The following is a 26,914-nucleotide window of genomic DNA, read 5'->3' as shown; positions in this document are numbered from 1 at the left end:
TTCTGCAATGAAGAATAACAAAAATTGACTAATAATTGCTTTTTAAAAACTGTCCATTCTAAGTTACTCAAGATTCAACACTTAGGTAATTTTAAAATTTAAATTAAATATTTTTAAATTTTGCCCTTTGAATTTTATATGTTAAATGCCACACTGAAAAGCCTCCTCCATGTAGAGAAAAACAGGGATTTATGCCCCATTTTAAGATTTATTTTTTCAGTGCATCTTAAACTAGAGTCATGACCAGCTGTTCCATAATAAATATTGATGTTTGGGAGAGCACATACTTCAAGTATCCATGTATGCTCTTCCTAAAATATAGTGTTTGGCTATCTAAGCCATAAAGTCATATGAAGTTTAAAAAAAAAAACCTTGAAAATCACAAATTACATGAGAACATAATTTTAAAGCTTTCAGTAATATTGGATCTATACATTACATTAGCCATACTAAATGATATGCTAAATATTCTAATACCTTATTTGTTTCCAAGTGAATTGTTGCATGTGACCATATGATGAACTGTAACATGGTTACTGCTTAGAGGGAATGGAATTTTCTCCAAATATTACAGTTTTGGTCATAGGTTAAGACCCACTTTCAGTTAGAGTAATTATACTTTTTTGGTTTGTTACATTCTCCATTTGATGCTAGTCTTTGCAATGCAGTCACTGTAGTCTTATCCATACTACTCAAGTGACAATATAGCCAGTGAGAAGATGAACATTGTATTGTGTTGGTATTAATATGAATGTTAAATGACCAAGTGAACTGCGTGGTGTCAGTTCCACCATGGGGTTCTAATATCATGAAATGATAAAAACCTTGGCTAATGTAGAGTGAAAGAGGCCCAGTGATAGCATGTGTCCTGCTAGAACATTGAGTTCTGCAAAACTCAAACTTCTGGAAACCAGGAAATACAAATTTAAGGTAAACACCCACTCACCCTTAATTCTAAAGCTGGTAGTAGCCACTGGCAGTTATCTCAGTTCACTACAGCTGCATTCACTGTATTAGGTGTAGCTGAATTTAATGGAAGAATAAGGTGCAACAGGTGAGAAGAGCTGTGACTATGATATGAGGTGATCTGAGTCTGTCTTCCCATGTGTGCTGTCAAAGGAAAGAGGTACATGATATAGTGCACCTTGACATTCCAGTCTGGATCATTTCAATACAGAATTGTGTAGATTCTGTTAGTAGCAGGGCATTGGGGTTGTCTTGCCAAAGGTATTGTCAGTAGCGAGGTGGGATATGAGAGCAGTATGAGGATTTAATGATGGGTAAGAGGAAGTATAGTTTTGGATGGTATTCTTTGAATCCGTATGAAGGGGTTGTAAAAGGAATGAGGTGGTGGTTAAATTTTACAAGTACAGTATTCTGTCGGCAAGTAGGCTCAGTGTTTGAGGATAGGCCAAGTGCAGGTAGTACCTGTCCATTACAATGAAAAGGCAGAGTGGGAATGTGTGTGTTATGGGCATATTGGGGCATCATTCAAAGAGAGCAGAGTTAAGTTTCATGGGTGTTCCCCTTAAATATGTATTTCCTGCTTTTCAGAAGTTTGAGTTTTGCTGTACTCAGCATTCTAAAAGGGCATGAGCTATCACTGAGCAACCTTAACACTGCATTAATGAATTTTTTTGCCATTTAATTTCCTAGGCTTTTGTAAACAGAAAGCTATGTTTGCTGATAGGCATTAATGTTCATTTAGACAGCTGCAGACCTCACCTTGGTTTGCAGTTGATATGCTATCATGGCTAGGTAATAAACAAAAGACCTAGCTTTTGTATAGTGCTTTTCATCTGTAGATCTCAAAGAATTTTGCATTGTTATCCCCATTTTACAGATAGGAAACTGAGGTATAGAGGCAATATGGCTTGTCCAAGGTCACCCAGCAGGCCAGTGGCAGAGCTACAAATAGTCTGAGTCTAGTGGTTTTTCTGTTTGGCCACACAGTTGTTATGTGATGTCTCAGTGCTTCTTCCCCCCTTCCTGTACATTTTATTATAGTAGAATTGGGGTAATAGTCATACTTTGAAATGTTTTCAGTGTGTAGTTGCTAACAGACCTCAGATGAGATTTCTCTATCTGTCCCTGTGTCCCAAAAATTTGACTGTTTTGTTAGATAGATGTTACAGTAACTTCAAGAATGTGAGAAAAGACTGGTGTGTGCTTCTCTTTTTCTCCATAGTCTGCACCACCATTCCTTGCAATATGTAGTGGGCATGGCCTTCCCCTGTTTGGAGCTCCCCATCCCCTTCCCATCCCATTAAGCCATTAGTTAGCACTATAGGAACCGTTAACATGTGATAAGTTGTCCCTTCCTGTCTCCTGGCCTATGTTGCTGCTTATGCCTATCACAGGAAGTAGCTTACTAGAAGGCCATATGCTACCTTGATTATGTAGCTAGAGCTGCAACTGAGCTGGACCTCTCACTACCTACTACCCATCTCAAGTTGGAATGCCTGTGTTTGAGACTTCCCCAGCCATATCCTAGGTCCACCCAGTCTGCCCTCCCTCCACTGCCCCAGAGTGGTTTGTATCTTAACTATCCATTTTCTGGGTTTCCGATGTTTAAATTAGTGTTGCCGTGATTCTCCTCAACCAGATACCAGCTAATATGGAGGGGCAGGGAGACTCTCATACACCCAAGGAGAGCAGGATACCCCTGATGCCAGAGCAGGCAGGGAAGGAGGCGGCTCAGACCAGTGCTGAGGATAGGCCTTCCTGAGATCCCAGCACACACAGTGAAAGGGGAAACTCAGGGCTGATTAGGAGTGGAGGGGGCAATATCTTCTGCTACCCCTCACATCCTCCAAACCCTCCTACTCCCCCAATCTCTCATCTGTCCCCTACCTCTTATTCCAATTTACCTCCCTCCCCTTAACACCCTTATGCCTAGTGAAAGATCCCAGATGCTCTCCTCTGTTCCTACCTACTCTTGCACTCCAGACACCTCTCCCAATTAGCATTCACATTTATACCTTTTCTTTTCACAAATAGTGTTTCTGCTATGCTCAGATTACCTTTCTCCAAAATAAATAAAAACCCAGCACCTTGACAAAAGCAGATTTTTTTTCCCAAATGTTAACAGTTCATTCTCAGATTTCTGCCCATGCTGGGTTTCAGACTTCGAAGTTGCAGGCTCAGGAAGTTGTTAAATGATCCATTTGTTTCATAAGAACAAGATATGATCATATGAATGATCATATGGAGTGAGACCAGTGGTCCATCTAGTCCAGTATCCTGTCTTCCAACAGCATCCAGTGCCAGGTACTTCAGAGGGAATGAACAGAACAGGGCAAATATTGAGTGATCCATCCCGTTCCAGCATCTGGCAGTCAGAGGCTTAGGGACACCCAGAGCATGGGGTTGTGTCCGTGACCGTCTTGGCTACTAGCCATTGATAGACCTTTTCTCCATGGACTTACATAATTCTTTTTTGAACCCAGTTATGCTTTTGGCCTTCACAACATCCCTGGCAACAAGTTCTACAGGTTGACAGTGCATTGTGTGAAGAAGTACTTCCTTATGTTTGGTTTAAACCTCCTGCCTATTCATTTCAGCAGGTGACCCTTGGCTTTTGTGTTATGTGAAAGGATAAATAACATTTCCATATTCACTTTCTCCACATCATTCATGATTTTATAGATGTCTATCATATCCCCCTTAGTTGTCTCTCTTCCAAGATGAACAGTACCAGTCTTTAATCTCTCCTCATGTGGAAGCTGTTCCATACCCCTAATAATTTTTGTTGCCCTTCTTCTGTACCTTTTCCAGTTCTAATATATTTTTGAGATGGGTGACCAGAGCTGTACACAGTATTCAAGGTATGAGTGTACAATGGATATATATAGTGGCATTATGATATTTGCTGTCTTATTATCTGTCCCTTTCATAATGGTTCCTAACATTTTGTTAGCTTTTGTGATTGCCACTGTACTTTGAGCAGTTGTTTTCAGGGAACTATCCACCATGACCCCAGGATCTTTCTTGAGTGGTGGTAACTAATTTAGAGCCAGTCATTTTGTATGTACAGTTGGGATTGTTTTCCAACATCCAGTGCAATTCATAGATTGTATTTACGTTGATCAGGTAATCTCTTTGAAAGATCATTCTGAAACAATAGTGGTGAACTGCACCATTCATGTCAGTTGCTGTTTCCTTCCTCTCCCCCCTCCCAAATTCTGGAGTGTTTGAGGGTATGGGTTGCTATACACTAGAACGGGGTGGGGAACCTAGGACCTGTAGGCTGGATCCAGCCCGCTGCTTCATTTCATCTGGCCCGTGGCAAGTCTCCGCACTGCAGGCTGGAAGCCCCAAGCCTCAGCACCCCCCCATGGGGCTGGAGCCGCCAGCGCTGGGTCACCCTGCTGAGAGGGGAAGCTGGGGTTGCCAGGCCGTTAAAAGTCCTGTTGAGTCCGTGCTGCTCTTGTAAGTGACCAGCATGACCAAGTCACTGCCCCTGCCCCCAGCACTGGCTCTGGAGCTCCCATTGGCCAGGAACTGCGGCCAGTGGGAGCTGCAGACGGCACACACAGCGCAGAGCCCCCTGGTCCCTCTGCCTAGGGACCAGACGTGTTGGTCGCTTCTGGAAGCAGCACAGAGCCAGGTCGGGCAGGGAGCCTGCCTTAGTCCCACTGCGCCACCGACTGGGAGCCACCTGAGGTAAGCACCGCCTGGCCAGAGCCCACACTGCGAACCCCCGCCCCAGGTCGGAACTCCCTCCCGGACCCTGCACCCCAAGCCCCTCATCCCCAGCTCCACCCCAGAGCCCACACCCTTAGCTGGAGCCCTCATCCCATCCTGCACCCTGAACTCCTCATTTTTGGAGCCACAAGTACTGGCTTGCCCTGCCACGGGGGAAGCCCCAAGCCTCTTTCTTTCTCCTCCCCCCCCCCCCCCCGGTGCTGTGTGTGGTCTGTGACTGTGTATGTATGTCTGTTTGTTTTGTTTTTTGAGAGTCAGTGGCCCCTGATAGAAAAAAGTTTCCCCACCCTTGTACTAGAAAATTAGATCAACCCAGCTACATCACTCAGGAGTGAAAAAGCCACACACACTGAGTGCCATAGGTAAGACGACCTAAATCCCTGTGTAGACAGCGCTAGGTCAACAGAAAAATTCTTTCCTGTACCTAGCTCCCACCTCTCAAGGAGGTAGATTAACTGCAGTAATGGGAGAACCTACCTCTGCTAATGGGAGAAAGTCTCCCGTTACTGTAGTTAATCCAGCTCCCCGAGAACTAGGCAGAGGAAAGAATTCTTTTGTCGACCTAGTGCTGTCTACTCAGGGACTTAGGTCGGCTTAACTATGGCGCTCGGTGCCTGTGGCTGTTTCACCCTCCTGAGTAATGTAGCTGCGTCAGCCTAACTCTTCACTGTGGACCTCACATCTGTCTAAACTCATGCGTAGGCCAGGAAGGCAGAAGGCCTGTAGGACACTAGGAAAGACGACTACTTTGGAGGAATATCCTATGTTGTCCAGTTCATGTAAGATGGTTTGACATGCAAGAGCAGGTCCTGTGGCAGGAGATCCTGAGAATTGTCCCCAGAGACTTCTGGGACAGCCTTACTATGTCATTCTTGACCAATTTGCAGAGAACATTCCTCCCCACAAACTCTGCCCTTCTGAATCACTCTTCTAGTATTGAAGAAAATAGAGATGGTGGCGAGGCACGGCATCCCACAGCAAAAACTGGGAACAATAAACTAGTTATTAGGGCATGGTGACCCACGGCAGCACTTGAGAATGACAACCCAATACTTACGGCATGATGACCCACAGTGGCAGCTATTGATAACAGCTGATAATATTTTTAGATGAAACAGGAAATCCTCATTCCTCAGTTCATCTTCCCTGAGAGCATGAGTAGGGATATACAGCTATAATTCATCTAGGGCAGCTGGAGACCAACTATTTAAAGTCAGCCTCCCATCTGTGACTGTATACGCTGTATACTGTACAGTACTCCATAAAATGACTTGACTTCATTATGTACAATATACAATTCAGAAGTTACATTCTTAATTCAGTTCTATTGTTTAAATTGAGAGCTCTGATAAGGATCAACAATTCAGAATAAATCAATATAACCCACCTCCCAACTTTGACATTTGGTACTTTGAACTGACCAAGCCTTTAACTGATCTCAGTGCACTCACATGCCTGCAATATCCAATGTAGCAAGTAAGAAGTGAAATGTGCAAAGAGTTTGAAATGATTTGCTTCTGGGGATGCAATGTGATATTAACAATACTTTATCCTTGACCTATAATATTAGGTCAGGTTTCTTTTACAGTTTTTCTCACCATAACATAGTTTGTACTGCCAGCAGTTCAGCAGCTAAGAAGCAGACCAATTGTCTTAATAGAATTAATTTTCTTCTTTAAGGAAACAGAGTTTTTCAGTTTATCAATGCATTTAAAGTCCTAAAGTAATTTTTTTTAAAAGTAAATGTTTTAAATAATGTATTGCCTTGCACACTGACCTACAACTTGAGTTTACAATGTTAGTCCTACAGCATATGGGGATAACACCCAAGATTGGCAACCATGAACATTCACATACCCTCTTGAGTTGGCTAGATATATGCCACCATTAACAATTCATGTATGCAGACTACTGACCCTACTTTCTACAGATGTTTCAAAAATATACATTACTTTTGAGGCTGGTTGATTATATTCTTGCCCATGAGAAATTTCTGCTTTCTACATCAGCAGCTTAAATTTTTTTCTGGGCAGAAAACCAAGTGTTTGAAATGTGTTTGTACTTTTTCTCTTGGGCAAAGAGGATGGCAACACAAAGAAGATGATTTCTCAAGGAAGACTATCGGATGCACAGAGGAAGTGCTGAATGAACATAAGCCAGAATGGACCAATGAGAGTAAGGTTTTATAAGAAAGAATGAGCAGGAGTATGTATTATCAACGGTCTCAATTAAGCAGGGGCCAGCTATAAGCAGAGCAAGGTTATAAGCCCCAGAACTGAAATTTAGTTCTATGAAGATAGATTTTTACCTTAAAATGGCAACTCTCTAATTATAAACCTAAATTCTATTCTACTTTCATCAGCATAGTTAGCTGACAGTTTCTTAACAGGAAAAAAATGTCCTTAGTTGTTACACCATCCAACAACTAATACTGGATAAGCAGCACCCAACTATAATCTAGACAAGGGAGATTTTAAGCCATATTCAAAAACCTATACCTAAAATAAGAACTTTCATATTAGACCCACTCATCACCTGGAAAGACACCAAGTTCTGCAACCACATCAAACCATGTGGTTTTCTGTCCAACCAGAACAAAACTGGATGACCTAATACTACTTGATGAAAGGACATCAGGTCACATTTTATCACTTTAATCTCTTGGTAGCTTTTTATGTGCCATTTTCAGGCTGTTCACAGTCTAAGGCAGAAATAATTGCATCAATTTATAATTTCCACTTTTGGAAGATTTCTTCACAACCACAAAAACTAGAACATTTTTCCTAATAAAATCTTAATATTTAAATTGGAACACTATTCTGAGGCTAAGTCTGCAGTCACATAACGGTACTATAAATGGACCTTGCCTTCAGTCAGCCAGCCAAGTACAGAATAATTTGGACTCGTAACTCTCTCAGGTTGCTATAACTACTTAGGCAAATACTTGGGTGGGAGGCAGAAGTGGGGCAGTAGCCATATATCAACTTGGCTATTTTTCTACTAGCTAATAATCTACTCCATGATTCAAACAGATATGAATGTTCATTCAAGGAAAAGGGTTATTTTTTGCAACACAAATTTTATTTTTATTCCCATTGTAAACAGATTTTTAAAAAATAACATCTTGAAATTGCATGTGAATTACATTGGAAGGGAATAAAATTTTCCAGATAGCCTGATGACAAACCATGGATAGATTTTAAGTGCTTTATTCACCCTGCTAATAGTTAAGGTTAAGACCAGCTTTCTGTTTCAAGCTCAATTCTTCTTAGTACTCTAAAACCTACATTGTTACTTGGATTGCCTTGAAATTTGGTATGCCTCATAGAGGGCGGGGTTCTCTTGGCTAGCCTATTTTGGGTTCATTTGACCAAGGGATTTCTAGGCTATAAATGGCTTTTCTTGAGGTTGACATTTTCTAAATGGATTTTTTGCTCACAGATAGAGATCAAACAACGACTCGTTGCACCAGGGTGCATGCCAACAGAGTGCATGGCACCCAACTCACCTACTCTTGGGTGAAAATCAAATTAAAGCAGTATTGGGGGGAAAAACTGCTTCTTTAGCTCATCACTTAATGTAAAAAGCTTCTGACTCTGTAAACTAAAGGAATTACACTGTGCATGGGCAGTGAGAGGATAACAATCTGGGAAAACACTTGTTTATCACAGAAGCTGGGCAGCTCTGATGAAATATCAGAGTCAATGAACCCAAGCACCGTGAGTTCAAATCTAAACCAGGGCAGAAATTTGAAGGGAAAAAAGTAGGTATACTGCTTCATATCAAAGGGGATTTTTATTTGAGGCAAATGTAATCACAAGGCAGCATTATATTCAAAAGGTGTTGATTTTTTAAATTTTTTTTTAACTACACAGCCCAGTTCTTGTTAAGATGGGAGTATGGTTAGAAGTGAAAGATTAAAGAATAGGGGGAAGGGTTGAGGGATCAAGTGATGGGGATTAAGGGTGGTGAGATGGGATGGGTTGAGCACTGGGAAGGGAGACATGGGGGTAAGTGACAGCAGGACTAGGAGAGACTACAGGTAGGGGCACCTATCAGCCCTACATTCCCCTCTCCCATGTATATCATGATCTGGGGGCCCCAGCCCACCTACCGAGATGTGGCACTCCCTTCATGTAGTCAGGTTCTGGAGGGAGCTTCCTTTTCAGGGTAAGGTGTCTGAGCCCCATTCCCTACCTCCCATTTGAACTGGGATCTGGGGGTTCCCCTCCCCCACTGGTGTCAGCTCTGCTCTACCCTCCACCCCCACCCTGTTTGTTTGTGCACACCAGGATCTGAGTGAATTTTGAGCAGGGGTTTGACTGCCATCTCTACTCCCCCTTCTCGTGTGAAGCAGGTTCTGGAGGGGGCTTGCCTTTCTGGGATTGTCTGAGCCCCATTCCCTCACCTCTTCATGTGATCTGGGAGTCATTGACCCGATTTCCCCCCTCCACCCCTCTCCGGGGTATCTGAGTCCCACACCCTGCCCCCCCTTGTGTGCACACCGGGATCTTGTGGGGGGAAGCTGCCATACTTCACGTGCACCGGGTTCAGGCCAGGGGCGGGGGTTGCCTTTCTGCGAGTGTCCACACCCCACTCCCTAACTTCTTAATGTGAGCTGAGGATCATTGCCCTCTTGCGGATGTCTGATCCCTGCTCCCCATGATCTGGGGTGGTCCTTTGCGTACATTACAATCTGGGGAGGCCCTGCTCCTCTATGGGGGTCTGACCACCCCCCCCTTCTACAAGACACATTCTAGAGGGACTTGCCCCTCTGGGTGGGGAGTTTAGACGGTGCACACTCCAAGCATATACCAAGAACACATTGCTGAGACTACGCTGAGAACAGATATGTTTGACATCTCAGATTCTGATGTCAAATTTGACTTCTTTATGAGAGTCTGAAATTTCTTATAGGATGATCTAGACCTGAGCAAAAGGCTTGGTCTGCACTCAAAAGTTAAGTTGACATAGCTACATTGGTTAGAGGTGTGAAAAATCCACACCTCCGACCGGCATAGCTATGTTGACCTAACTGTTAGTGTTGACACAGCTATGTCAATGGAAGAATGCTTCTGTCAGCGTAACTACCTTTGTTTGTGGAGGTGCTGTTCCTGCACTGATGGAATATCCCTTCTGCTGGTGCAGACTGTCTCTACACTATGGGGTTATGGTGACACAAGTAATGTAGCTACTGATATAGCTGATATAGTTTCCATAGTGCAGACATACCCTAAGACCATTGTATTGAATCTCAACAGTAAGTCATAAATGCATTCTTTATGCAAGGCTCTGATGGACAAAGCAGTAGTACTGAGCTTCCTTAAGGAAGCAAATCTATCAAAACCAGCAGTTATGCCTACTTTCCCAATCTGGGGTGTTCTCCCATTACTACAGACTCTTGTGACCTGTCAATTCAGACCAATGTCATCTAATTATCTGATAATCTGTTTCCTTTCCACAAAGATCTGCTGCTTGGTTTCAGTCACACATTAACAATACGTCTTCAGAATCTTTGTATTTAGAAGACTTGAGCCATCACTGTGTCTTCCACCAGGAAAAGGTGTTCTCTTCATGCTGTAGAATCATTTAAAACCAACGCTAACTCTTCCTTCTACATCTCACAGAAAATTGTTCTTTCTTCGTTTTGCTCTAAACTTAAGCCCCAAAACACAGTGTGGCACAGTCTAGATTTGAGAAACATGGAAAAATATATCTTAATAGAACTGATCAATTCAGGAAAACATCATCCTTATTCATTTACATCTCAGATGCCTGTGTCTGAAAGTATTCAGATTCTCCATAGTCTAGTGGATTGAGTGCTGTATCATTGAAACATAGTCAGCTGCAGATAAACTGTTTCCATGGCCTATTCAATGTGTTTTGTGATAGCCTCCTGGACCTAATGCCCATCAGCTACCATATAGGGAGTCTGCAAAACTACTCCCAGTCATCCATCAACATTTAGTTGAAAGTTTCTGCAAAACTTTTTGGCTGTATATGGTGGTCCCAAAATAGACTAATACTACTAATTTTAGCAATGGCGGAATTTATATCTTTCTGGTTTTGGCTCACCTTACTGGTCTTTACATCTCATTTGTCTCAAACTATGGAGAGGTCTGCTTCATTTGAGAAGTTCTTCAGGCTCAGTATGATGGCCTCTTCAGAGAGTTAACATAATTCAATAAACCATTATTAAGTTCTACTTAATCTATGTATGAGTTTCAGGGTGGATTTGATTTAAATCAAATTGATTTTAAATCATGATTTAAATCACTAGTCAGGAAGACTCCATTTAATAATGGATTTCTATATAAAAGTGCATTCTTGTTGGTTTTTATAACCTTAATACATATTCTTCACAACTCAGAGATAAATGTAGGTTTCATTTTTAGAAGGTATATGCTATATATTTTTAAGTGATTTATTTTGAAAACTTTTCAGATTAGTTTTACAGCTATATCAGAAAATGAATGACTGGTTATTTCATTTACCAAAGGTAATTGAAGCAGTTCACCTCCCAATGACTTCATAAATATCTCTATCCAATTCAACAGGTTAATCATTAATATTTGGAGGATTTCTTTGCCATGCTATATTAGGAGGAGAACATCACCAGACAGACATTTAAATTGTCTTTTTTTACTAAAACAACATTATGTAGTCTGGATTTTTTTCTTCAACAGCAAACAAATATTTTAACAAAATAAGCATATGAATTTTTGAATTTAGTTAAACATACAAGTTTTTTAAAACCAGGTTTATTTTTGTTAAAATTGTTTAACTAAAATAGTTAAATGAAATATTTGAAAAAAACAAAACAAAAATTAAATCAACTATGTCAGCCAGGTCAATATGAGAAACTTAAAATATTGGCTTCTGCAGCTACTTCAGTCATCTTCACCTTCATTTTCCTGTTTGTTTGTAATCTGGAAAAGAAAAACAAGCTTTCCTACTTTTTCAGGTCCCAGACGATTTCTCAATTTGGAATGAATTAGTCCAAAGGAAGAAAATATTCTTTCTACACTGGCAGAAGAAGCTACTGCTGTTAAAAGTGAGATTATCACTTCAACAGTCTCTGAATCCAAGTGCTTTAGTGACTTCCACCAGTTCACTTTAAAACATTCTTGAATGGTTCACCCTTAGCTCTGAAGTTTTAATATAGTTGGCATTATGGAAGGATGATTGCTGGATGTGCATGTCATAGCCAACTCCTCCTCTTCAGCAGTTAAGGTTTGACCCTGCTACTGAGTATTGAGAATATTTTCAAGAAAATGAGCTGCAGATAGTGCTTGTCCCATTCCTTTTTTAATGCTTGTAATTTAACTCTGTCGTTGCATATTTCTCTATTTAAGATCTCACTCAGTTCTTTCTAAATTTCAACAGCATCAGCAATAAAACAGCTATTTCCCTGCATTTTGTTCAAGGCTACAGAAATAGGCTTCAGGGTACTCAGCATGTGTTCAACATTTTTCTTAAGCCCAATGTTGAGAACTTTGGCTGTGACAGTGCCATCTACTTTTTCATGATTTTTTCACAGACTGTCCTCAGATTAGTCACAGAATCCATTCTTGATATAGTGCTCAAAACAGTTCACTACTAAGTTCCATCACACGTCTTGTGGGATAGTTAGCTTGGTTCCTCCCACTTTTTTCAGAGCTGCAAAGTGGTTGTTACGGAAGTATTTTGCAATTTCAACAACATTAGGCTTTATTTCTGGAATACTGAAGTCTTTGGCAAGGAGGTGCATCAAATGAGCACTGCAACCCTATGTTGTTAGCTTTGGACTCTTCTAAATTTCTTCTCATCTTGGATACATTTGCAGCATTGTCTGTGACCAAGCTGCGTACTATGCATTTGAATTTTTTTCCACAGTTAGTTGTAGCTTTTACTGCTCCTTCTTGTAAGTATTCTGCTGTGTGTTCATTTCCTGATGTATTAATTGTTTCCGTTAGGAAGACATTCCCCTCTTCTGTTGTCACACAAGTCCACAATGATCCTGTTGTACGTGCATTGCTCCACCCATCAAGACTCAAGTTAACAATTTCACCCTCTAGACCTTTTGCACACTACTCAATATCTCTTTTTCATACACTTTATCTAGCAATTTGCATCATGCTCTGTTGGGTGGACTGTGTCCTGGTCTTAATGACTGAACCTTGTTAATGAAGTGAGGGTTCTCAGTCATACGGAAAGGAGAGTTTGTTGCATGAACAAACCGGGCAATTTTTTTTATCAATTACCTCTTTTTTGTAATCCGCTGGTTCTTATCACAAACTTATCTATGGTTGTTTCTGGATGATTAAGATTTTTTTTCTTTTTGCTACAGGTGCTATACTGTGGCTATGTGACATACATGATGTGACTGAAACACTATCATTGGCAGATAACTCTGAAACTATAGAAAATGATGGTGATCTTGAAGGTGGATAGTCTTCAGAATCCTGTTTGTTGAGGATGGATTCTCCTAAACAAAATAAGTCAGTGCAGTTATTTAATTATTATTACCATACTGCTCATTGTGTTTAGTGTTTACTCATTGCATTCACTGACACTCAGTACTACTTTAAAGGTGAAATTGTAAAAGGAAGATCTGCCTATTTCAGCTATTTATTTTTTATCACAACTGCATCTAAAATGATAGTACCATAGAGTAACAACTATATTTTTTGCTCAAACATGAGAGTTCAAGAATAGTCCAGAAGGAAGACAGGCAGTCCTTAAGAAAGAAGTATGAAATAAAGAAGTTTACCACCCTGAAGATCCTGTATGTTCAGACATTGTTTCTTTCTTCGTCTTCAATGCAGCTTCTTCCTGAGAAGGAACACTTCTCATGATGTTGTTTCATTAGGGAAACCAGGTCTTGCATTTCTTTGTTGCACTGTTTGCATTTTGCACGCATGCCTGTCTTACCCACAGGTAGAGGAACTTCATTAAAATATTCCCAAACTGGGTCTCTTTTATGGCCTTCTGGCATTCTAGTTTTTTCCCTTCTAGTGAGAGAATGGTATAGTAGATCTCAAATCAATGAAGGCTACGCTCAGAAAGACCTCAAGACTTCTGGAATATGCTGCTCGAACAGTTTCACTTTTGTTTCTACTGCCTGTCCCTCCCTTCTCACATTTATCTCCAGACTTCTCCTTGTCCCTATTTAGTCTGCCCCCAACAATCTTTTATTCATTGAACTTTTTTTGAAACTTTGCACTTTTAGAGAGAGGTAAGGGATTGACTCTGTGTACACAAATTTGCAGAGGGACGATATGATTGAGGTCTGTTATTTCTCACCTCTCTCTATATTTGTTTTAAAACATTTTGCTATTAACAAGTATGTTATCTCTGGAGACACAAATCCACAGTTTGAGAACTGCAAAACTTAGCATCTCTGATGGTATCTTCTAGACTGAGCATAAAGTCCCATTGGGTAAATAGAAAGATTAACCTAAATAATCTATGCAGAAGCCCCTGGGACCCCATAAGATTGGGTCCCTAATCCATGAACTATTGGAACTCATTTACAAAACTTTTCTTAAACATTACATGAATATATTGTCTCATACTATAGAATTAGAATTTATAATCCCTATTCCATGATGAGATATCTTTGAGCTATAATGTGTCTTAATTAAAACTATCTTTAGATAGGTTTTTTCTCTCAAAAAGCATTTTATCAAAAAAATCCAATTTTTAAATAAAAAAAATCTGATTTTTATGCACCCCGATGAGTTTAGACTTTTTGTACAGCTTTAGAAATACTCATCTGTTTTGAGAGTAGAAGGGATGTGACCAAGTGTGAACTTCCTCCAGTATCTGTAGTGAGACAGACATAGCTCAACTGCCTTGGACTGGAGTAGAAGCCTGTATCAGAAGGGGAATAACCATATAACAGATTTTTTTTTTAAGTTACATAAAGTACAAATACATTGTTTTGAAGGAAGAATTGAAACCTTGGCTCAGTCAGCCAAAGCACTATTTATTTGAGCATTTTAATATGGACAGAGTGGAGAGATAACTGGGCCATAGTTCATTCAGGTCTTTGAAGATGGCTAGGACCTTGATATTAAACCAGAATTCTGTTGGTAGCCAGTGCAATGTTCAGTGATCTGTGGTGGTACTGATAATTTTCTCTCTCAGGTGCTTGGCTGGCTGGTTCTTGCTCAGGGTCTAACTGATTACCATATGTGGGATCAGGAAGGAGTATTCCCCTAAGCCAGGTTGGCAGTGACTGGGTTTTTTTTTTTTTTTTTACCTTCTTCTGCAACATGGGGGTGGATCATTTTGATATTATATCTATCTTAATTCCCTGCCATTCAATAAGCTTAGACAGTGATCCATCTGGATCTATCTTACTCCCTGCCTGAGGCATGCAAGTTTAGCCTCCTGAGGACTATAATACCTTGGTCTAATTTTATATGTTGGGTTTAGCATGTGGGTGCTAGGTGGTGTTGGTGGCCTATGATATACAGAAGGTCAGACTAGAGGAGCTGGTGATCCCTTTTGGCCTTAAATTCTAAGACTCTATGAAAATGTTTTGCCCTTCCTACCAGAATCACATCAGTCTTGCCTGGAGTGAGCTATAGCTAGCTGCTCCTCATCTAGACCTATAATTGCACTAGGGAACACAGTCCTTGAGGGAATTGGTATATTTTAGCTAAAAGAATTGCGTCTGAGCCTGTGGCATCTTGTTCTCTCCCTACTTACTCTTCTAATTGAATTAGATGTGATCTAATGATTCCCTTTTGGTGCTCTGCCTGTCAGGGCCTTGTTTAAAGGTCCTCATTGATAATCTCTGGGGTCTCTTTGAATGGAATGAGTGGTATTAACTTAAAGTAACTTCTTCTGCCAGACCCCAAAACTAGGGTGTGAGGGCAGGTCTAATACTACAGTGGGGATCGACGCTCTGAGATCGATCCACCAGTGGTCAATTTAGCGGGTCTAGTAAAGACCCACCAAATCAACTGCAGATCAGTCTCCAGTCAACCCCTGTACTCTTCCTCCTCCTCCCCCCCATAAGAAGAATAAGGTAAGTCGACAGGAGACTTTCTCCCGTTGACCCACCACTGTAACTCGACCTAAGGTACGTTGACTCCAGCTATGTCATTCACATAGCTGGAGTTTCGTAGCGAAGGTCGACTTACTGCGGTAGTGTAGATATGGCCTGAGTGGCACCTTGTGATCCACTGTGTCCAAAGGCAGAGCTACTACAGATCTCAGACCTCTTTCCACTGATGAGAGATCACCTCAGCAGTGTGAGGTGTGAGTGCTGTCAGACAGGGCATTGTCTGAAACCTAATAAAAAAAGATCTATAATTTTGGAGTGTCAAAGTTGCTGAAGTTGTTGTGAAGTCAGAACTTTATCAGTGACCTTTTTGTTTAAAAAACAAAATGTACTGCTCAGATTTCAGAGAGGATTAGTCACAGCTTACTTTCAGTTAGAGACCTGGAGGAGGAGCATTATTCCAGGAAAGGGTGGATGGAGCCACAGAAGAATATTAATAGTCTCAAAACACCCAAGGTAGTGGAAGGCTGGAAATAGTGAAAGTTCTGCAGTGAAATAAAAATGGGATCAAACTGAAATTAAGAAATAAAACTTGTCACCGCCATCTTATGTTTATAAAGAAGATAAGTTTATATTTTGTATATTACTCATTTAAGGTTTCCATAAGATTCTTATGGAAATCTTGAGTACCTATAGTGCAAGAAAATATCTGAGTATTGGGGGATGGTGGAAAAAATTCCTTGATATTTTTCCAAAAATTTCTTCTTAGTTAGGGTTTGACAGGCTGTCTTCTATAGTAATCTTTTAAAAGTGGGCTACAAAAATTTGAATTTGGCCATTTTAAACAGTACTTTAACTTAAAGGGGAAAACGTGATGTGAGGACAGTCTTCAATTTAAACAAAAACACTTTTGCTTAAACACCTTTTCCCATGCTTAATGCTAAGGGTAAAGTACTTAACAAGCCAGGTAAGACAAAAAGTTATAATTTATGTTTCATATTAAATCTTAAATAACCTTTTTCTTTTTTGCAGTGGACAGGCCAAAATCCCAGCAAGTTAGAACCTCCGGTACTATAAGACGAACCTCTTCTTTGGACACAATAACAGGACCTTATCTCACAGGACAATGGCCTCGTGATCCCCATGTACACTACCCTTCATGCATGAAAGATAAAGCTACTCAGGTAAAATATACAAAATCACAGGACAAAAATTGCCTGATAGATTGGTCTGTCCCTGTTTGCATTTTATTATCTTGTCCAAAATGTCAACTAAACTCTGCAGTAGAACAGCAGTTTTTCTTTCAAAATCTCAGCACAAATACATAATTCTGAAAAAATTAGGTATGATGTTTCTGTAATTTGGTGGTCTGAGCCTACTAATATATTGCATAATTCCGAATGTTTCTGTGCTTTTAGAAAGTACGTTTTCAATAATCCATCATTTTTAATTAATAAGCGCAAGTATATACATTTTAAAAATATAATTGAGGTGAATTTCAGTCAGTGGCAAACTAGTAAATTATGAATAGGTGCTGTATTCTTTTCTACAACCTTACTAAAGCACTCCTCTTGCTGTTGTAATTTTTGTTACTCCTGAAAGCAGTGAATGAAAGGTGAACTTCTAATATCTATTAATTACTTACAATATTGGTGGTAAAATTAGCGGGGGAATGACAGTATGAAGACAGACCATTTCAGTGATGAGTGCAAAAGCTAATATTTTTAACTCTTGGACAACACCACTCTTGAAACAGATTGAAAAGAGTTCTGTTAAGTATTATAAATTATTAAATTCTAGCAGAAATGTAGTTTTTTCTCTAATCTCGATTTAAGATTTAAGATTAATCAGTCACTTCATCTTTTTTGTGCTTTGGTTCTTTTGTTTTTCTTAATGTCCAAATTTTCTTGCCCATTTTATCAGGTGCTGGACCATGTGGCTTTTCTTGTATTTTTTAGAAATTAGAGAGACACATTTCATTCTGTTAGCTAGAGAGCAAGGTAAGAGAAAGGGAACTGAGGAGTACAAGCTTATCCTTAAACTTGTGGAGTTGCACACAATTTTAGTTAAGCAGTTTCCATTAATAGCAATGAGAATGGCACTGCTTAAGCCCAGTGTAGGAAACGGTATTTTAGCGGTGTGTATTATGAACATTTCAAAGCAAGCCATAGCTCCTTGATTTCTGGTTCAAGTTAATCAGGCATTTTGGATCAAGCGGATTAGTGAATACTATTGGTGCAAACGTTTTTCTAACATTCAGAGGTGCACTAGCATAGTAGATTATCCAGCCTATTTTTTTTCTGTCCTCCACCTGGAAATACCCTTGACTATTCAGACTAGCAAGTGGCAAGTTGTGTTCAACATAGTTAAATTTAGACTTGGAGGAAAGAGCCTAAAGGAAGAACATCTGTTAAATATGCAGATGTTACAACATGCTAACCAGGAAGGAGAAATTTACTCAGGTTAACCCAACTTCTAAATGCAAGCCTTCAAAGTCAACTTTATAGGTCCCCAGGTTTTTACCTTTAGGACAGTGGTTCTCAAACTGTGGGTCGGGACCCCAGAGTGGGTCAGGACCCCATTTTAATGGGGTCACCAGGGCTGGCGTTAGACTTGCTGAGGCCTGGGGCTGAAGATGAAGCCTGAGCCCCACCACGCAGGGCCAAAACCTGAGGGGTTTAGCCCTGGTTGATGGGGCTCAAATTACAGGCCCCCCATCTGGCGCTGAAGCTTTGGCTTTGCCCCCCGCCCAGGGTGGCAGGGCTTGGGCAGACTCAGGCTTGTTCCCCCCTTCCTGGAGTCATGTAATAATTTTTGTTGTCAGAAGGAGGTCGTGGTGCAATGCAGTTTGAGAAGCCCTGCTTTAAGAGAGAAGTCTTGTTCAGCATCTGTGGAGTGTTAATGTTTAGTGTTAAATAACTTATATTGTGTTTGGGCTGCAAAAGGACTCAGTGTCCATGATAGTGCTAGCCTAACTTCACGCCTTATGTACCAGCTTACTATCCAGGCCACTGGCTGTATGTCTGAATCCCATTACAGAATCAAGTGGGGGTTTAAGCTTTTTTGTGTGAGAAGGACTGATGTTGCTGATATCAGTGATGAATAGGCAGTTTAAAACATCATCTTGATATTTGGTTGAATTTAAAGTTGGCCAAAATAGTCTGCGGTACATTAATATGTTAGCTTTTATAACATCCAACATACAATGAGCCATCATTCCATGAGAAGAGAGGCAAGAGTTAAACAAGCCTTACAAACTTTCGTGAATTTACCAGACTGAACAAAATGTACTCACCCACCCTCACTGTCAGGACTTAAAAAATTACCTGACATCTGATTGCAAAAGGAGTCATCCCACTAGCCTGGATGAAAGATTTGTTGTTATGGCTGCCCTTGTAATTTAATGGAACAAACGGTTTTGTATTGTATTGAATTGTAATAGTCAGTTTATTTTAATTTAATATTTTGTAACTTTGAGTGCTTGTCTCTGTGTGTAGTGCATTTCAGGTTGCTCGTGTGCCCAGGACAAGAGAATTTTTCCCTTGGAGTGTCTGTTTGGTACACACATGCGCCCTCACTCTCCTCATGCACCTCACTGAGGTCATAAAAGGTGCTGCCAGACCTCTACCATTTTAGTTAATTCTTGCAGCTTGCGGTCTAGGATGGAGTTTCAGTGCTCTGCTGACTTCTTCAGCTTTTCCTTGTAAATAGTTCAAAAAGGTAGTCTCAGTTGTTTTAGTCCAATTAGTGAGCTAAATTGTTGGGTTTGGTTTCCTAACTTTGGGACTCTTCCCCCCTCTCCTCAGGGTGGAGATTGATTCAGTCCCCTCTTGGAAGCTGTGGGGATTTCAGTCCTGGCCTCTGTGGCCTGTAGGCTCTTCCTCAGGTTCAGGTGTCTTCCCTTCCCTCCTCTTTGGGGCTAAGGAGATTTCCTGTCAGGCTTTTCTATCCTTGGCACAGGAGGCCCACACTCTTCCTTTTTGGGCTGTGCTTGTTAATTCAGGCCAGCTGTGGTATCCAACTGGCTCCTCCCCCGCTGGCACCACTTTTTACCATGGTCCTTTTCTCCCCTGGGTTGGGAGAGCTCTGCAGGCATCAGTGTTTCTTGGTGTCTCTGGGAGCTCTCTCACTAGGACCTCTGACTTCTTAGAGTGGCCTAACTTATTTTGCCTTTTGGTACCTGGTGACGTTACACTGAGCTTACCAGTGAGGAAGAAAGGTCTAGCAGCTTGTATCACCAAGCTTGGACAAGGGTATCATTGTAATTTGGCTGGTTTCACATTTAGGAGTCTGCCTTTCCTCTGACAGCAAAATTGGCCATTAAAATCATCAAAAAATAGACTTCAGTGATACAGACTACTCTGTACTGAACATGGGTATGCAATTGTCCTTTGTCAAGCCGCCAATGTTGCTCTTCTAAATTAAGAGCTTGATAGCTTGTACAATCCATCAACAGAAGTTTATTCAATAAAAGATACTATCTTACCTACCTTGTCTTTCTCATTGAACCTAATAATGAAAATTCCTTGTTTCTACCTGATTTCCTGTTTCCTTTAGACAACTTCAGGTTTCCAATGTTTAAGTTATATTTTCTAGAATAAATATGAATTCAACAACTTTCAGATTTTCTGTGACATCATAGAATGTATATATTTCTACACCTACTTACATCAAATGTCAAAATGGCTGGTTAGTGTTTGCTAATATATTGGATACATTAAGGCTTACTCTTTGTTACACAGATGCAGTGACTAATCACAAAAACACAATTTTTTCTGTATTTTTTTATTTTGTTTTTAAATAGAAATTGTGGTCCTACTGTTACTGAAGTGTTTCATGGGCAACTGGTGCTTCACTTCTGAAAAATAAGGCTACTAAGATGAAGTTGATCGTTGAACTTGACTGAATGGTTATTGAATCTGAGGGTTTGAAATATCAGATCAGTGCTGAGTGAATTTACTTCATTGTCTTTCATTTTTAAAATACTCTTTTATTGGTATCTTTTCTAAGGAAACAGGAATATCAAACAGTATTTTTCCCTTCTCATTCCTGGACTTCCTCCCACTCCCTAAAACGGAAAAGGATAGACAAGTTCTATCCTTTTTACTGTAAACTAAACTTAACTTCTAACTGGAAGTGTCAGCCGAGAAAGGGAGGTAAACAGACCGAAGGACAAAAGTATTTTCTTCCAGGAAAAAAAAATTGGGGGGAGATTGAATGTATGAACACATAACTACAAAAGCAAGATGTCCACCAGGCAGACCAAAAGTAAAGTTAGATTTAAAAAAAAAAAAGACTAGGAAGTCCTGTATTTTGCTTTTTCAGTAGACATTATTTGTGGAGCTGAAGTAACTAATTTGATATGCTTCTATAAACCAATCCATAATTGACAAAAATAAAATATATTTTTATTTATATAAATGGTGACAGTGCAGGGAGACGCTACATTTTTTTCCTATACAGGAAGGCTCACCCAGGAATGGTGCTGGAATGAACAATGACACACATGCATCCCAAAAACGGAACGAAGACTATGCTGAGACCCCCACATGATGGAAGTGACAAAGGGATAAACTTGGATGTGTAGGGCAGTTTGATAGGGAGAGGATTGATTTCTGGGAGAATAAAAGACACTGCCCTTTTCTGGGCAGCCTACTAAAACATGGCCTCTGTAAGCTTATTGTCAGGCACCGTAGCCTTTGTAATGTATGCTTCATCACTACTTGTAGTGTAGATTTCAGCAGCAATGTCTATGCAGCAGCATTTACACAGAATACCAAAGAAAAGAATTTGCTTTCTTTCCTCTTAAGTAAACAGTGCGTTAATAACAGTAACTATAATTCAGTTGTTTCTCTCACTGTTGAGGAAGCAAAGTGATTATTTTTTTAGATGAGTTTCTCTGAGAAGGAAGAGAAAAATAAGCGGAATCCTATAGTTCGAAAGTAAAATAGGCAGGGATCACAGCCCTTTCCATGTCCCTAATGTACTACATATGGTGGTCCATGCTGGCAAAGAGAGGTGTCTTTGTCCTTGAGGACATTTGGGTATCTACTATTATAACTGGTCTGCTTGTTTTGTTTTTGTAAAAGAATAATGAACACATTTCAAGTTTATTTATTTCCTTAATAGATGAATAATGTTAATGTGTAACAAATATAGCATCATTCCTAATCATACGTCATTAAAGTGCACTAAACTTTACAAGCTTAGGGTACAAGATAAAGCTTAGCACTAAGGTGCATCTTAGTGTGTGGTAAAAATGTTTGTGTACTCTACACTAGTATTCCCACTGTTGCAGCAACAGTAGGAGATTTTTTTAAAAATGGTAGCGTAGAAATTGTGTGGTTGTAGTGTAGAAAAGCCCACGCTACTTCTGTCAATATTTTTTTTCCCTTCTTGTAATTCTGGAAGTCCAAATAGATTCACACTTCTTTTCAAATGACCCATCTTTAAAAATGAAATCCACTTTGCTCAGTATCTGAGAGCCACTGTCTCAGTGATCTGTTAAATTTTCCATAAATCTTTGAAAAGCTCTCCAGAGGGCTGACGCCTGTGGTGCATTATAGTCAACATTATACATGAATGTGTATGTAGTGGAGTTGTAGCCATGTTGGTTCCAGTATATTGGTGAGTGAGGTAATATCTTTTATTGGACCAACTTCTGTTGGTGAGAAAGAGAGACACTCTATGCTCTTGAATGAAATCACACAGAAAAATGATAAAAGACAAAAACATAGAACACTTCACAAAGCAATCACTTTATAGATAGATATTAAGGTCAGAAGGGGCCATTATGATCATCTAGCCCCACCTCCTGCACAACTTAGGGCACAGAATCTCACCCACCCACTCCTGCGAAAAACCTCTCACCTATGTCTGAGCTATTGAAGTCCTCAAATTGTGGTTTAAAGACTTCAAGGAGCAGAGAATCCTCCAGCAAGTGACCCGTGCCCCATGCTACAGAGGAAGGCGAGAAACCTCCAGGGCTTCTTCCAATGTGCCCTGGAGGAAAATCCCTTCCCAACCCCAAATATGGCCATCAGGTAAACCCTGAGCATATGGGCAAGATTCACCAGCCAGATACCCAGGAAAGAATTTTCTGTAGTAACTCAGATCCCACCCCATCTAACATCCCATCACAGGCCATTGATCTCTCAGTGCTTCTCCTCAAAGGAATCCTGCACAACACATTCAAAAGATGAGCCTGGGAGCTTAAATTCATAATTTTGCTAGATGCTAAACTCATGCATTGCATAGAGACACTGTGTTTATGGCTTATTACAAATCTATAACACGCTAAGCCCATCTCCCCCTTCTCATGCCTGGAGGGGAGTTTACAGGCTACTTCACCTTGAATGGTCCCTTGCAATATGTGTTAAGTAGTTATGCTAAACAATCTGTTCCACCTTTTATTCAGCTGTGACTTTCTGAGTACATTTCCCAGACCTGAGGAGGAGCTCTGTGAAGCTGAAAAGCATGTCTTTCTCAACAACAGAAGGTGGTCCAATAAAAGACATTACTTCATCCACCTTGTCTCTTTAATTATACATGAATGTCTGATTAGGTGTATGTTTGTGTGTGGTTTATTCTTCTGTTCTTTGTTCTGTTGGAGAATTTAAAAAATGGGTTAGTCTCTTCCCACCCACTCCCCACAAAACCCCCCCACAACTTTTAGTATGAATGTAGAGGACACAGATAAAGAAAGAAGGCTTCTCTGCTATGCAGCAGTGTGTCTATTTTGTACATTCAGTTGCTCAAGATTTCAGAGAATTTAGGATCAGCATTATAGCTGCGTCAGCATTAAACTCAACACTTAATCTTTTTCCTGCTTGGTTGAGGAGCTTTTCCATAAAAGGGAATTGTCCATTTTTGGAACAACTTCATAAAAGAGTGTATTTTTAGAGTTTTAAAGTTAATGACATCCCTTTCTGAAATGCAGAATTAATTGACCAATCACTGAGCAAATACATCTTCCTACTTTTCAAAATTGAATATTCTAACTAAATATCTTTATGTAAATATAATGCTCAAAAGATGCCTGACTGACACTTCACTGGTCTTTTCCTGATTGAATTTAAGGTCCTGATCTACAGGGCACTTTCTTGCCTGTGATGCAGCATGATCAGAGTTTTTTGCAAAGGTAGTTTTTTACTGAGTAATTAGTTTCTGTGATTCCTGTGCTAGCCAGTGTCTTCCAGCCCCTACCTTTCAACTCTCCAAAACAGCTATGCTTCATAGAAATGCTTTTAGTAGAGTTGGCTGATGCTTACATCTCTAGGTTGTAGGAGACCTGTCATTTTCAGTGGCAGAATCCAAGTGAGAAGTACTTCATAGGAGATCTAATGAAGCCTGATAATTTTCAAGCCTAAATGCAAGACTTTGTTCTTTCATAAGATGTCTTCATTCATGGAGGGGTCAGAGATTAGAAGGGGGAGTGACCCCAACTGTTCCTCATTTCCTTCTTAACTACCGAAGCTGCAGTGAACTCTGATTGCATGACGTGTTCTAGATACTTTATCAATTTTACCTTTTTTTCTGCCTTTTCAAAGCTATTTTGTTTAATTATGACAGGTTTCTTTATTTGAAAGAACAAAGAAGAAATGGTATTTCTCTGGTATGGATATTTTCTGGATTGCAAAAGTGGGAAAGCTGCCTTATGCACTCCTTCTGGCAGGGGAGGCTCCTCAAATCCAGTCAGCTAAGTCTGGCAATATGTAAATCCAGCATCAACTTTGTAGATCTGCTAGCCTAAGTGGCTTTTGCCTGGCTTAAGAGTTGCCCGCATCTCTCATCTTAACTAGCTGACTGAGCCCACTGTCAAAGTTGTCGCAGAGTTGTCTATTGGCACAGAGGCCCTTGGATCAGCTTGGGTCAACCTAATCCAGTTCAGAGTTCTGGCCACATTGGGCACCAGAGGTCCCTGGGTCTTCTGTGCTCACTTAACATGGTATTGAGATCCTGGTGCCATCAACATTTCACAGAGGTCCTTCGCTCTCTAGGTTGACCTAATTTGGAGTCAAGATTGTGGCACTGAGATCCCCAGAACCCCGTAGTTCAATCTAACCTGATGCCAAGGTTCTACTACATCTAGGTTGACAGAGTCTAGTGCCTAGGAACTGGCTCTGTGGTCTCTTTATAAACAACTTGATGAAGCAATAGGGTATCCATTCTATATGTCAGTAATCTTTCCATAGCAGTCTATATTGTCTGAGTCTGGTGCAAATGTTTTGGCCCCATTGACTGGTTTAGCACTTGCTTTAAAGTAATCAAGTGCTATTTTAAGTGGTGCTGAGGATCCAGCACAATTGACTGGTGAGCCACTTACATTGTGTACCAAACTACTTCAAGTATGTGTTTCTAATATTTACTGAAAACCTGTTTAGAAATCCAGTATTTTGGTAGATGCGTCCATCAAAAAATGATAAATCTTTAGTCTTATCTTAGGCTTTTATGTTAGCACCCGTCACTACAGTGCACAAACATCTCACGTTAAATTGGCATAGCAAGGTCTCTAATGGAATTCATGGAGTCTGTTCTTCGCAGTTGATTGGGAGGTTCTGCTTTGTGTCTTATGAAAGCTTAATCTTCACCATGTGTTTAGCACCTTTAAAAAATAAAAAGTGCCAAGGCTTTTAGTTGGCCGTTCGTCTTTAATAATTTGGAAAGCAGATAAATTCAAATATAGGTGGCCATGCCCCCTCTCCGAACTTTCCAGTCTCAAAACTGTGCCCAGGCACTGGATTTCACCAGACTTTCACGTAATTTAAAGTTTCCAGGATAAGCTGCTTGAGATAAAGGATGGTGGCAAAAGTAGGAATTCATCATTTGACATTTTTTCTGAGTCAGAAAGAATTGTATCCAAATTGCTTTAAAATACTGGGTACCTACACAGTTGCAAAATTGAAAGTGAAAATTATTTTTTGAGGAAGGGCCAAAAATCTGACTTTTTAGTAGTAAGAATTCTCAACCTTAGCTGCTTCCTTTCCATAACATAGGGGTATATCAATGTTTTCCACTTTTAAATTCCATGACCCAGAAGCCTCTCTTTAAGACTTGATGAATTTAGGAATTAGATACTTAAAATGAGACAAGAGAAAAAAATTTTTCCAGGAATTTTTTTTGCCACTATGTTGATGTTTTACCCAGCCACACTGGGACACAACAATCCATCTTAGCACAAAAGAAGAGAAAGCTACTAGCTTTTGTGCTCTCGTGAAACGTCCAAGCGCAAAATTTTTGATCCTGGATTTATTTTCTAAATTCTAGTCAATTGGATGAATGATTTGTTTTGAATTAGGAAGGAAGTAAGTCAGCTAGCTAAAGCCATATTTTCCATTTAGGGGAATTTCAATACCACAGGTTATGGTCAGCATTTCTTTTATCCCATCTGGAATACAATATATGCATATATTGCCCTTCACAAATAGTCCCAATAGTTCCATACAATTCAGAATAAAAACATCATCAAACAAACCTTTTAAATTGTGATTGAAACAGAGCAGACTTGTTCTGTAAATATTTATGAATTCCAGTCATTTGGCAATAGCTACTTTCTTACTGAGCTCAAATTAGTGTTTAGGCTGTTGAGTTGTCTTCCACATCTTTTTCCCCCTTCAAAAACAGGACTTTAAAAAACTGCTAGTGAAATTCAACTTTTAGGCATGATCAAATAAGGAACTTCTGCAGAATGGGAAAGCATCACTAGAATCATGATAGAAGGATGAAGTCAGCTTCGTGCAGGGGGAGGGAGGGGGAAGCTTGTGAAGTACATCAAAACTCATCTTCACCACATGCACATCTCCTGACAAAGACCTAGTTATACTGCCAGTCTCTTTTTTTGGTTATTTTCTTGATTCTCTGAAATACTGGCACCTTTTGTTAATTGGAGTTGAGAGATGACAGTGTATTTTACTCTAACTACTATATAGCGTATTAATCTATTTATAGAACATGGGAGCCCAGAATTGTAACCAAAGTAGTGGACATGATTGAACTGATGGCAATCAGTTTATTTAAATAAATTGTTCAGTGTTGGCTATTAGCTTTGGATGCCACATGGGATTTTGTTAAGGTTTAAACAAAAAATATATGGATTTACTTACATTTTGATCTTCAAATATGTCTCCGTAAATGCTAAATATACAAAAATGTCAATTACATCAGAACAGTTGAGTGTTTTTTTTTTGTATGTTTGTGCACCCAAGCTGTGTC

At 40.0% G+C, this 26,914-nt stretch overlaps 1 protein-coding gene across 4 annotated transcripts in view; it reads left to right on the top strand.

The window, feature by feature from the left end:
* The window catches only part of GLCCI1 (glucocorticoid induced 1), a 103,512-nt gene that overhangs the window by 8,469 nt on the left and 68,129 nt on the right, over positions 1-26,914 (top strand). For all 4 annotated transcript variants that reach the window (XM_084618318.1, XM_084618317.1, XM_084618320.1 and 1 more), the window contains exon 2: positions 16,736-16,887. In XM_084618318.1, coding sequence (XP_084474444.1) covers positions 16,736-16,887 — 152 coding nt within the window. The remainder of the gene's footprint in view (positions 1-16,735; positions 16,888-26,914) is intronic.

Source organism: Lepidochelys olivacea, assembly GCF_965140295.1.
Source record: "Lepidochelys olivacea isolate rLepOli2 genome assembly, chromosome: 2".
NCBI lineage: Eukaryota > Metazoa > Chordata > Testudines > Cheloniidae > Lepidochelys > Lepidochelys olivacea.
This window is presented reverse-complemented; position numbering and strand designations above follow the sequence as displayed.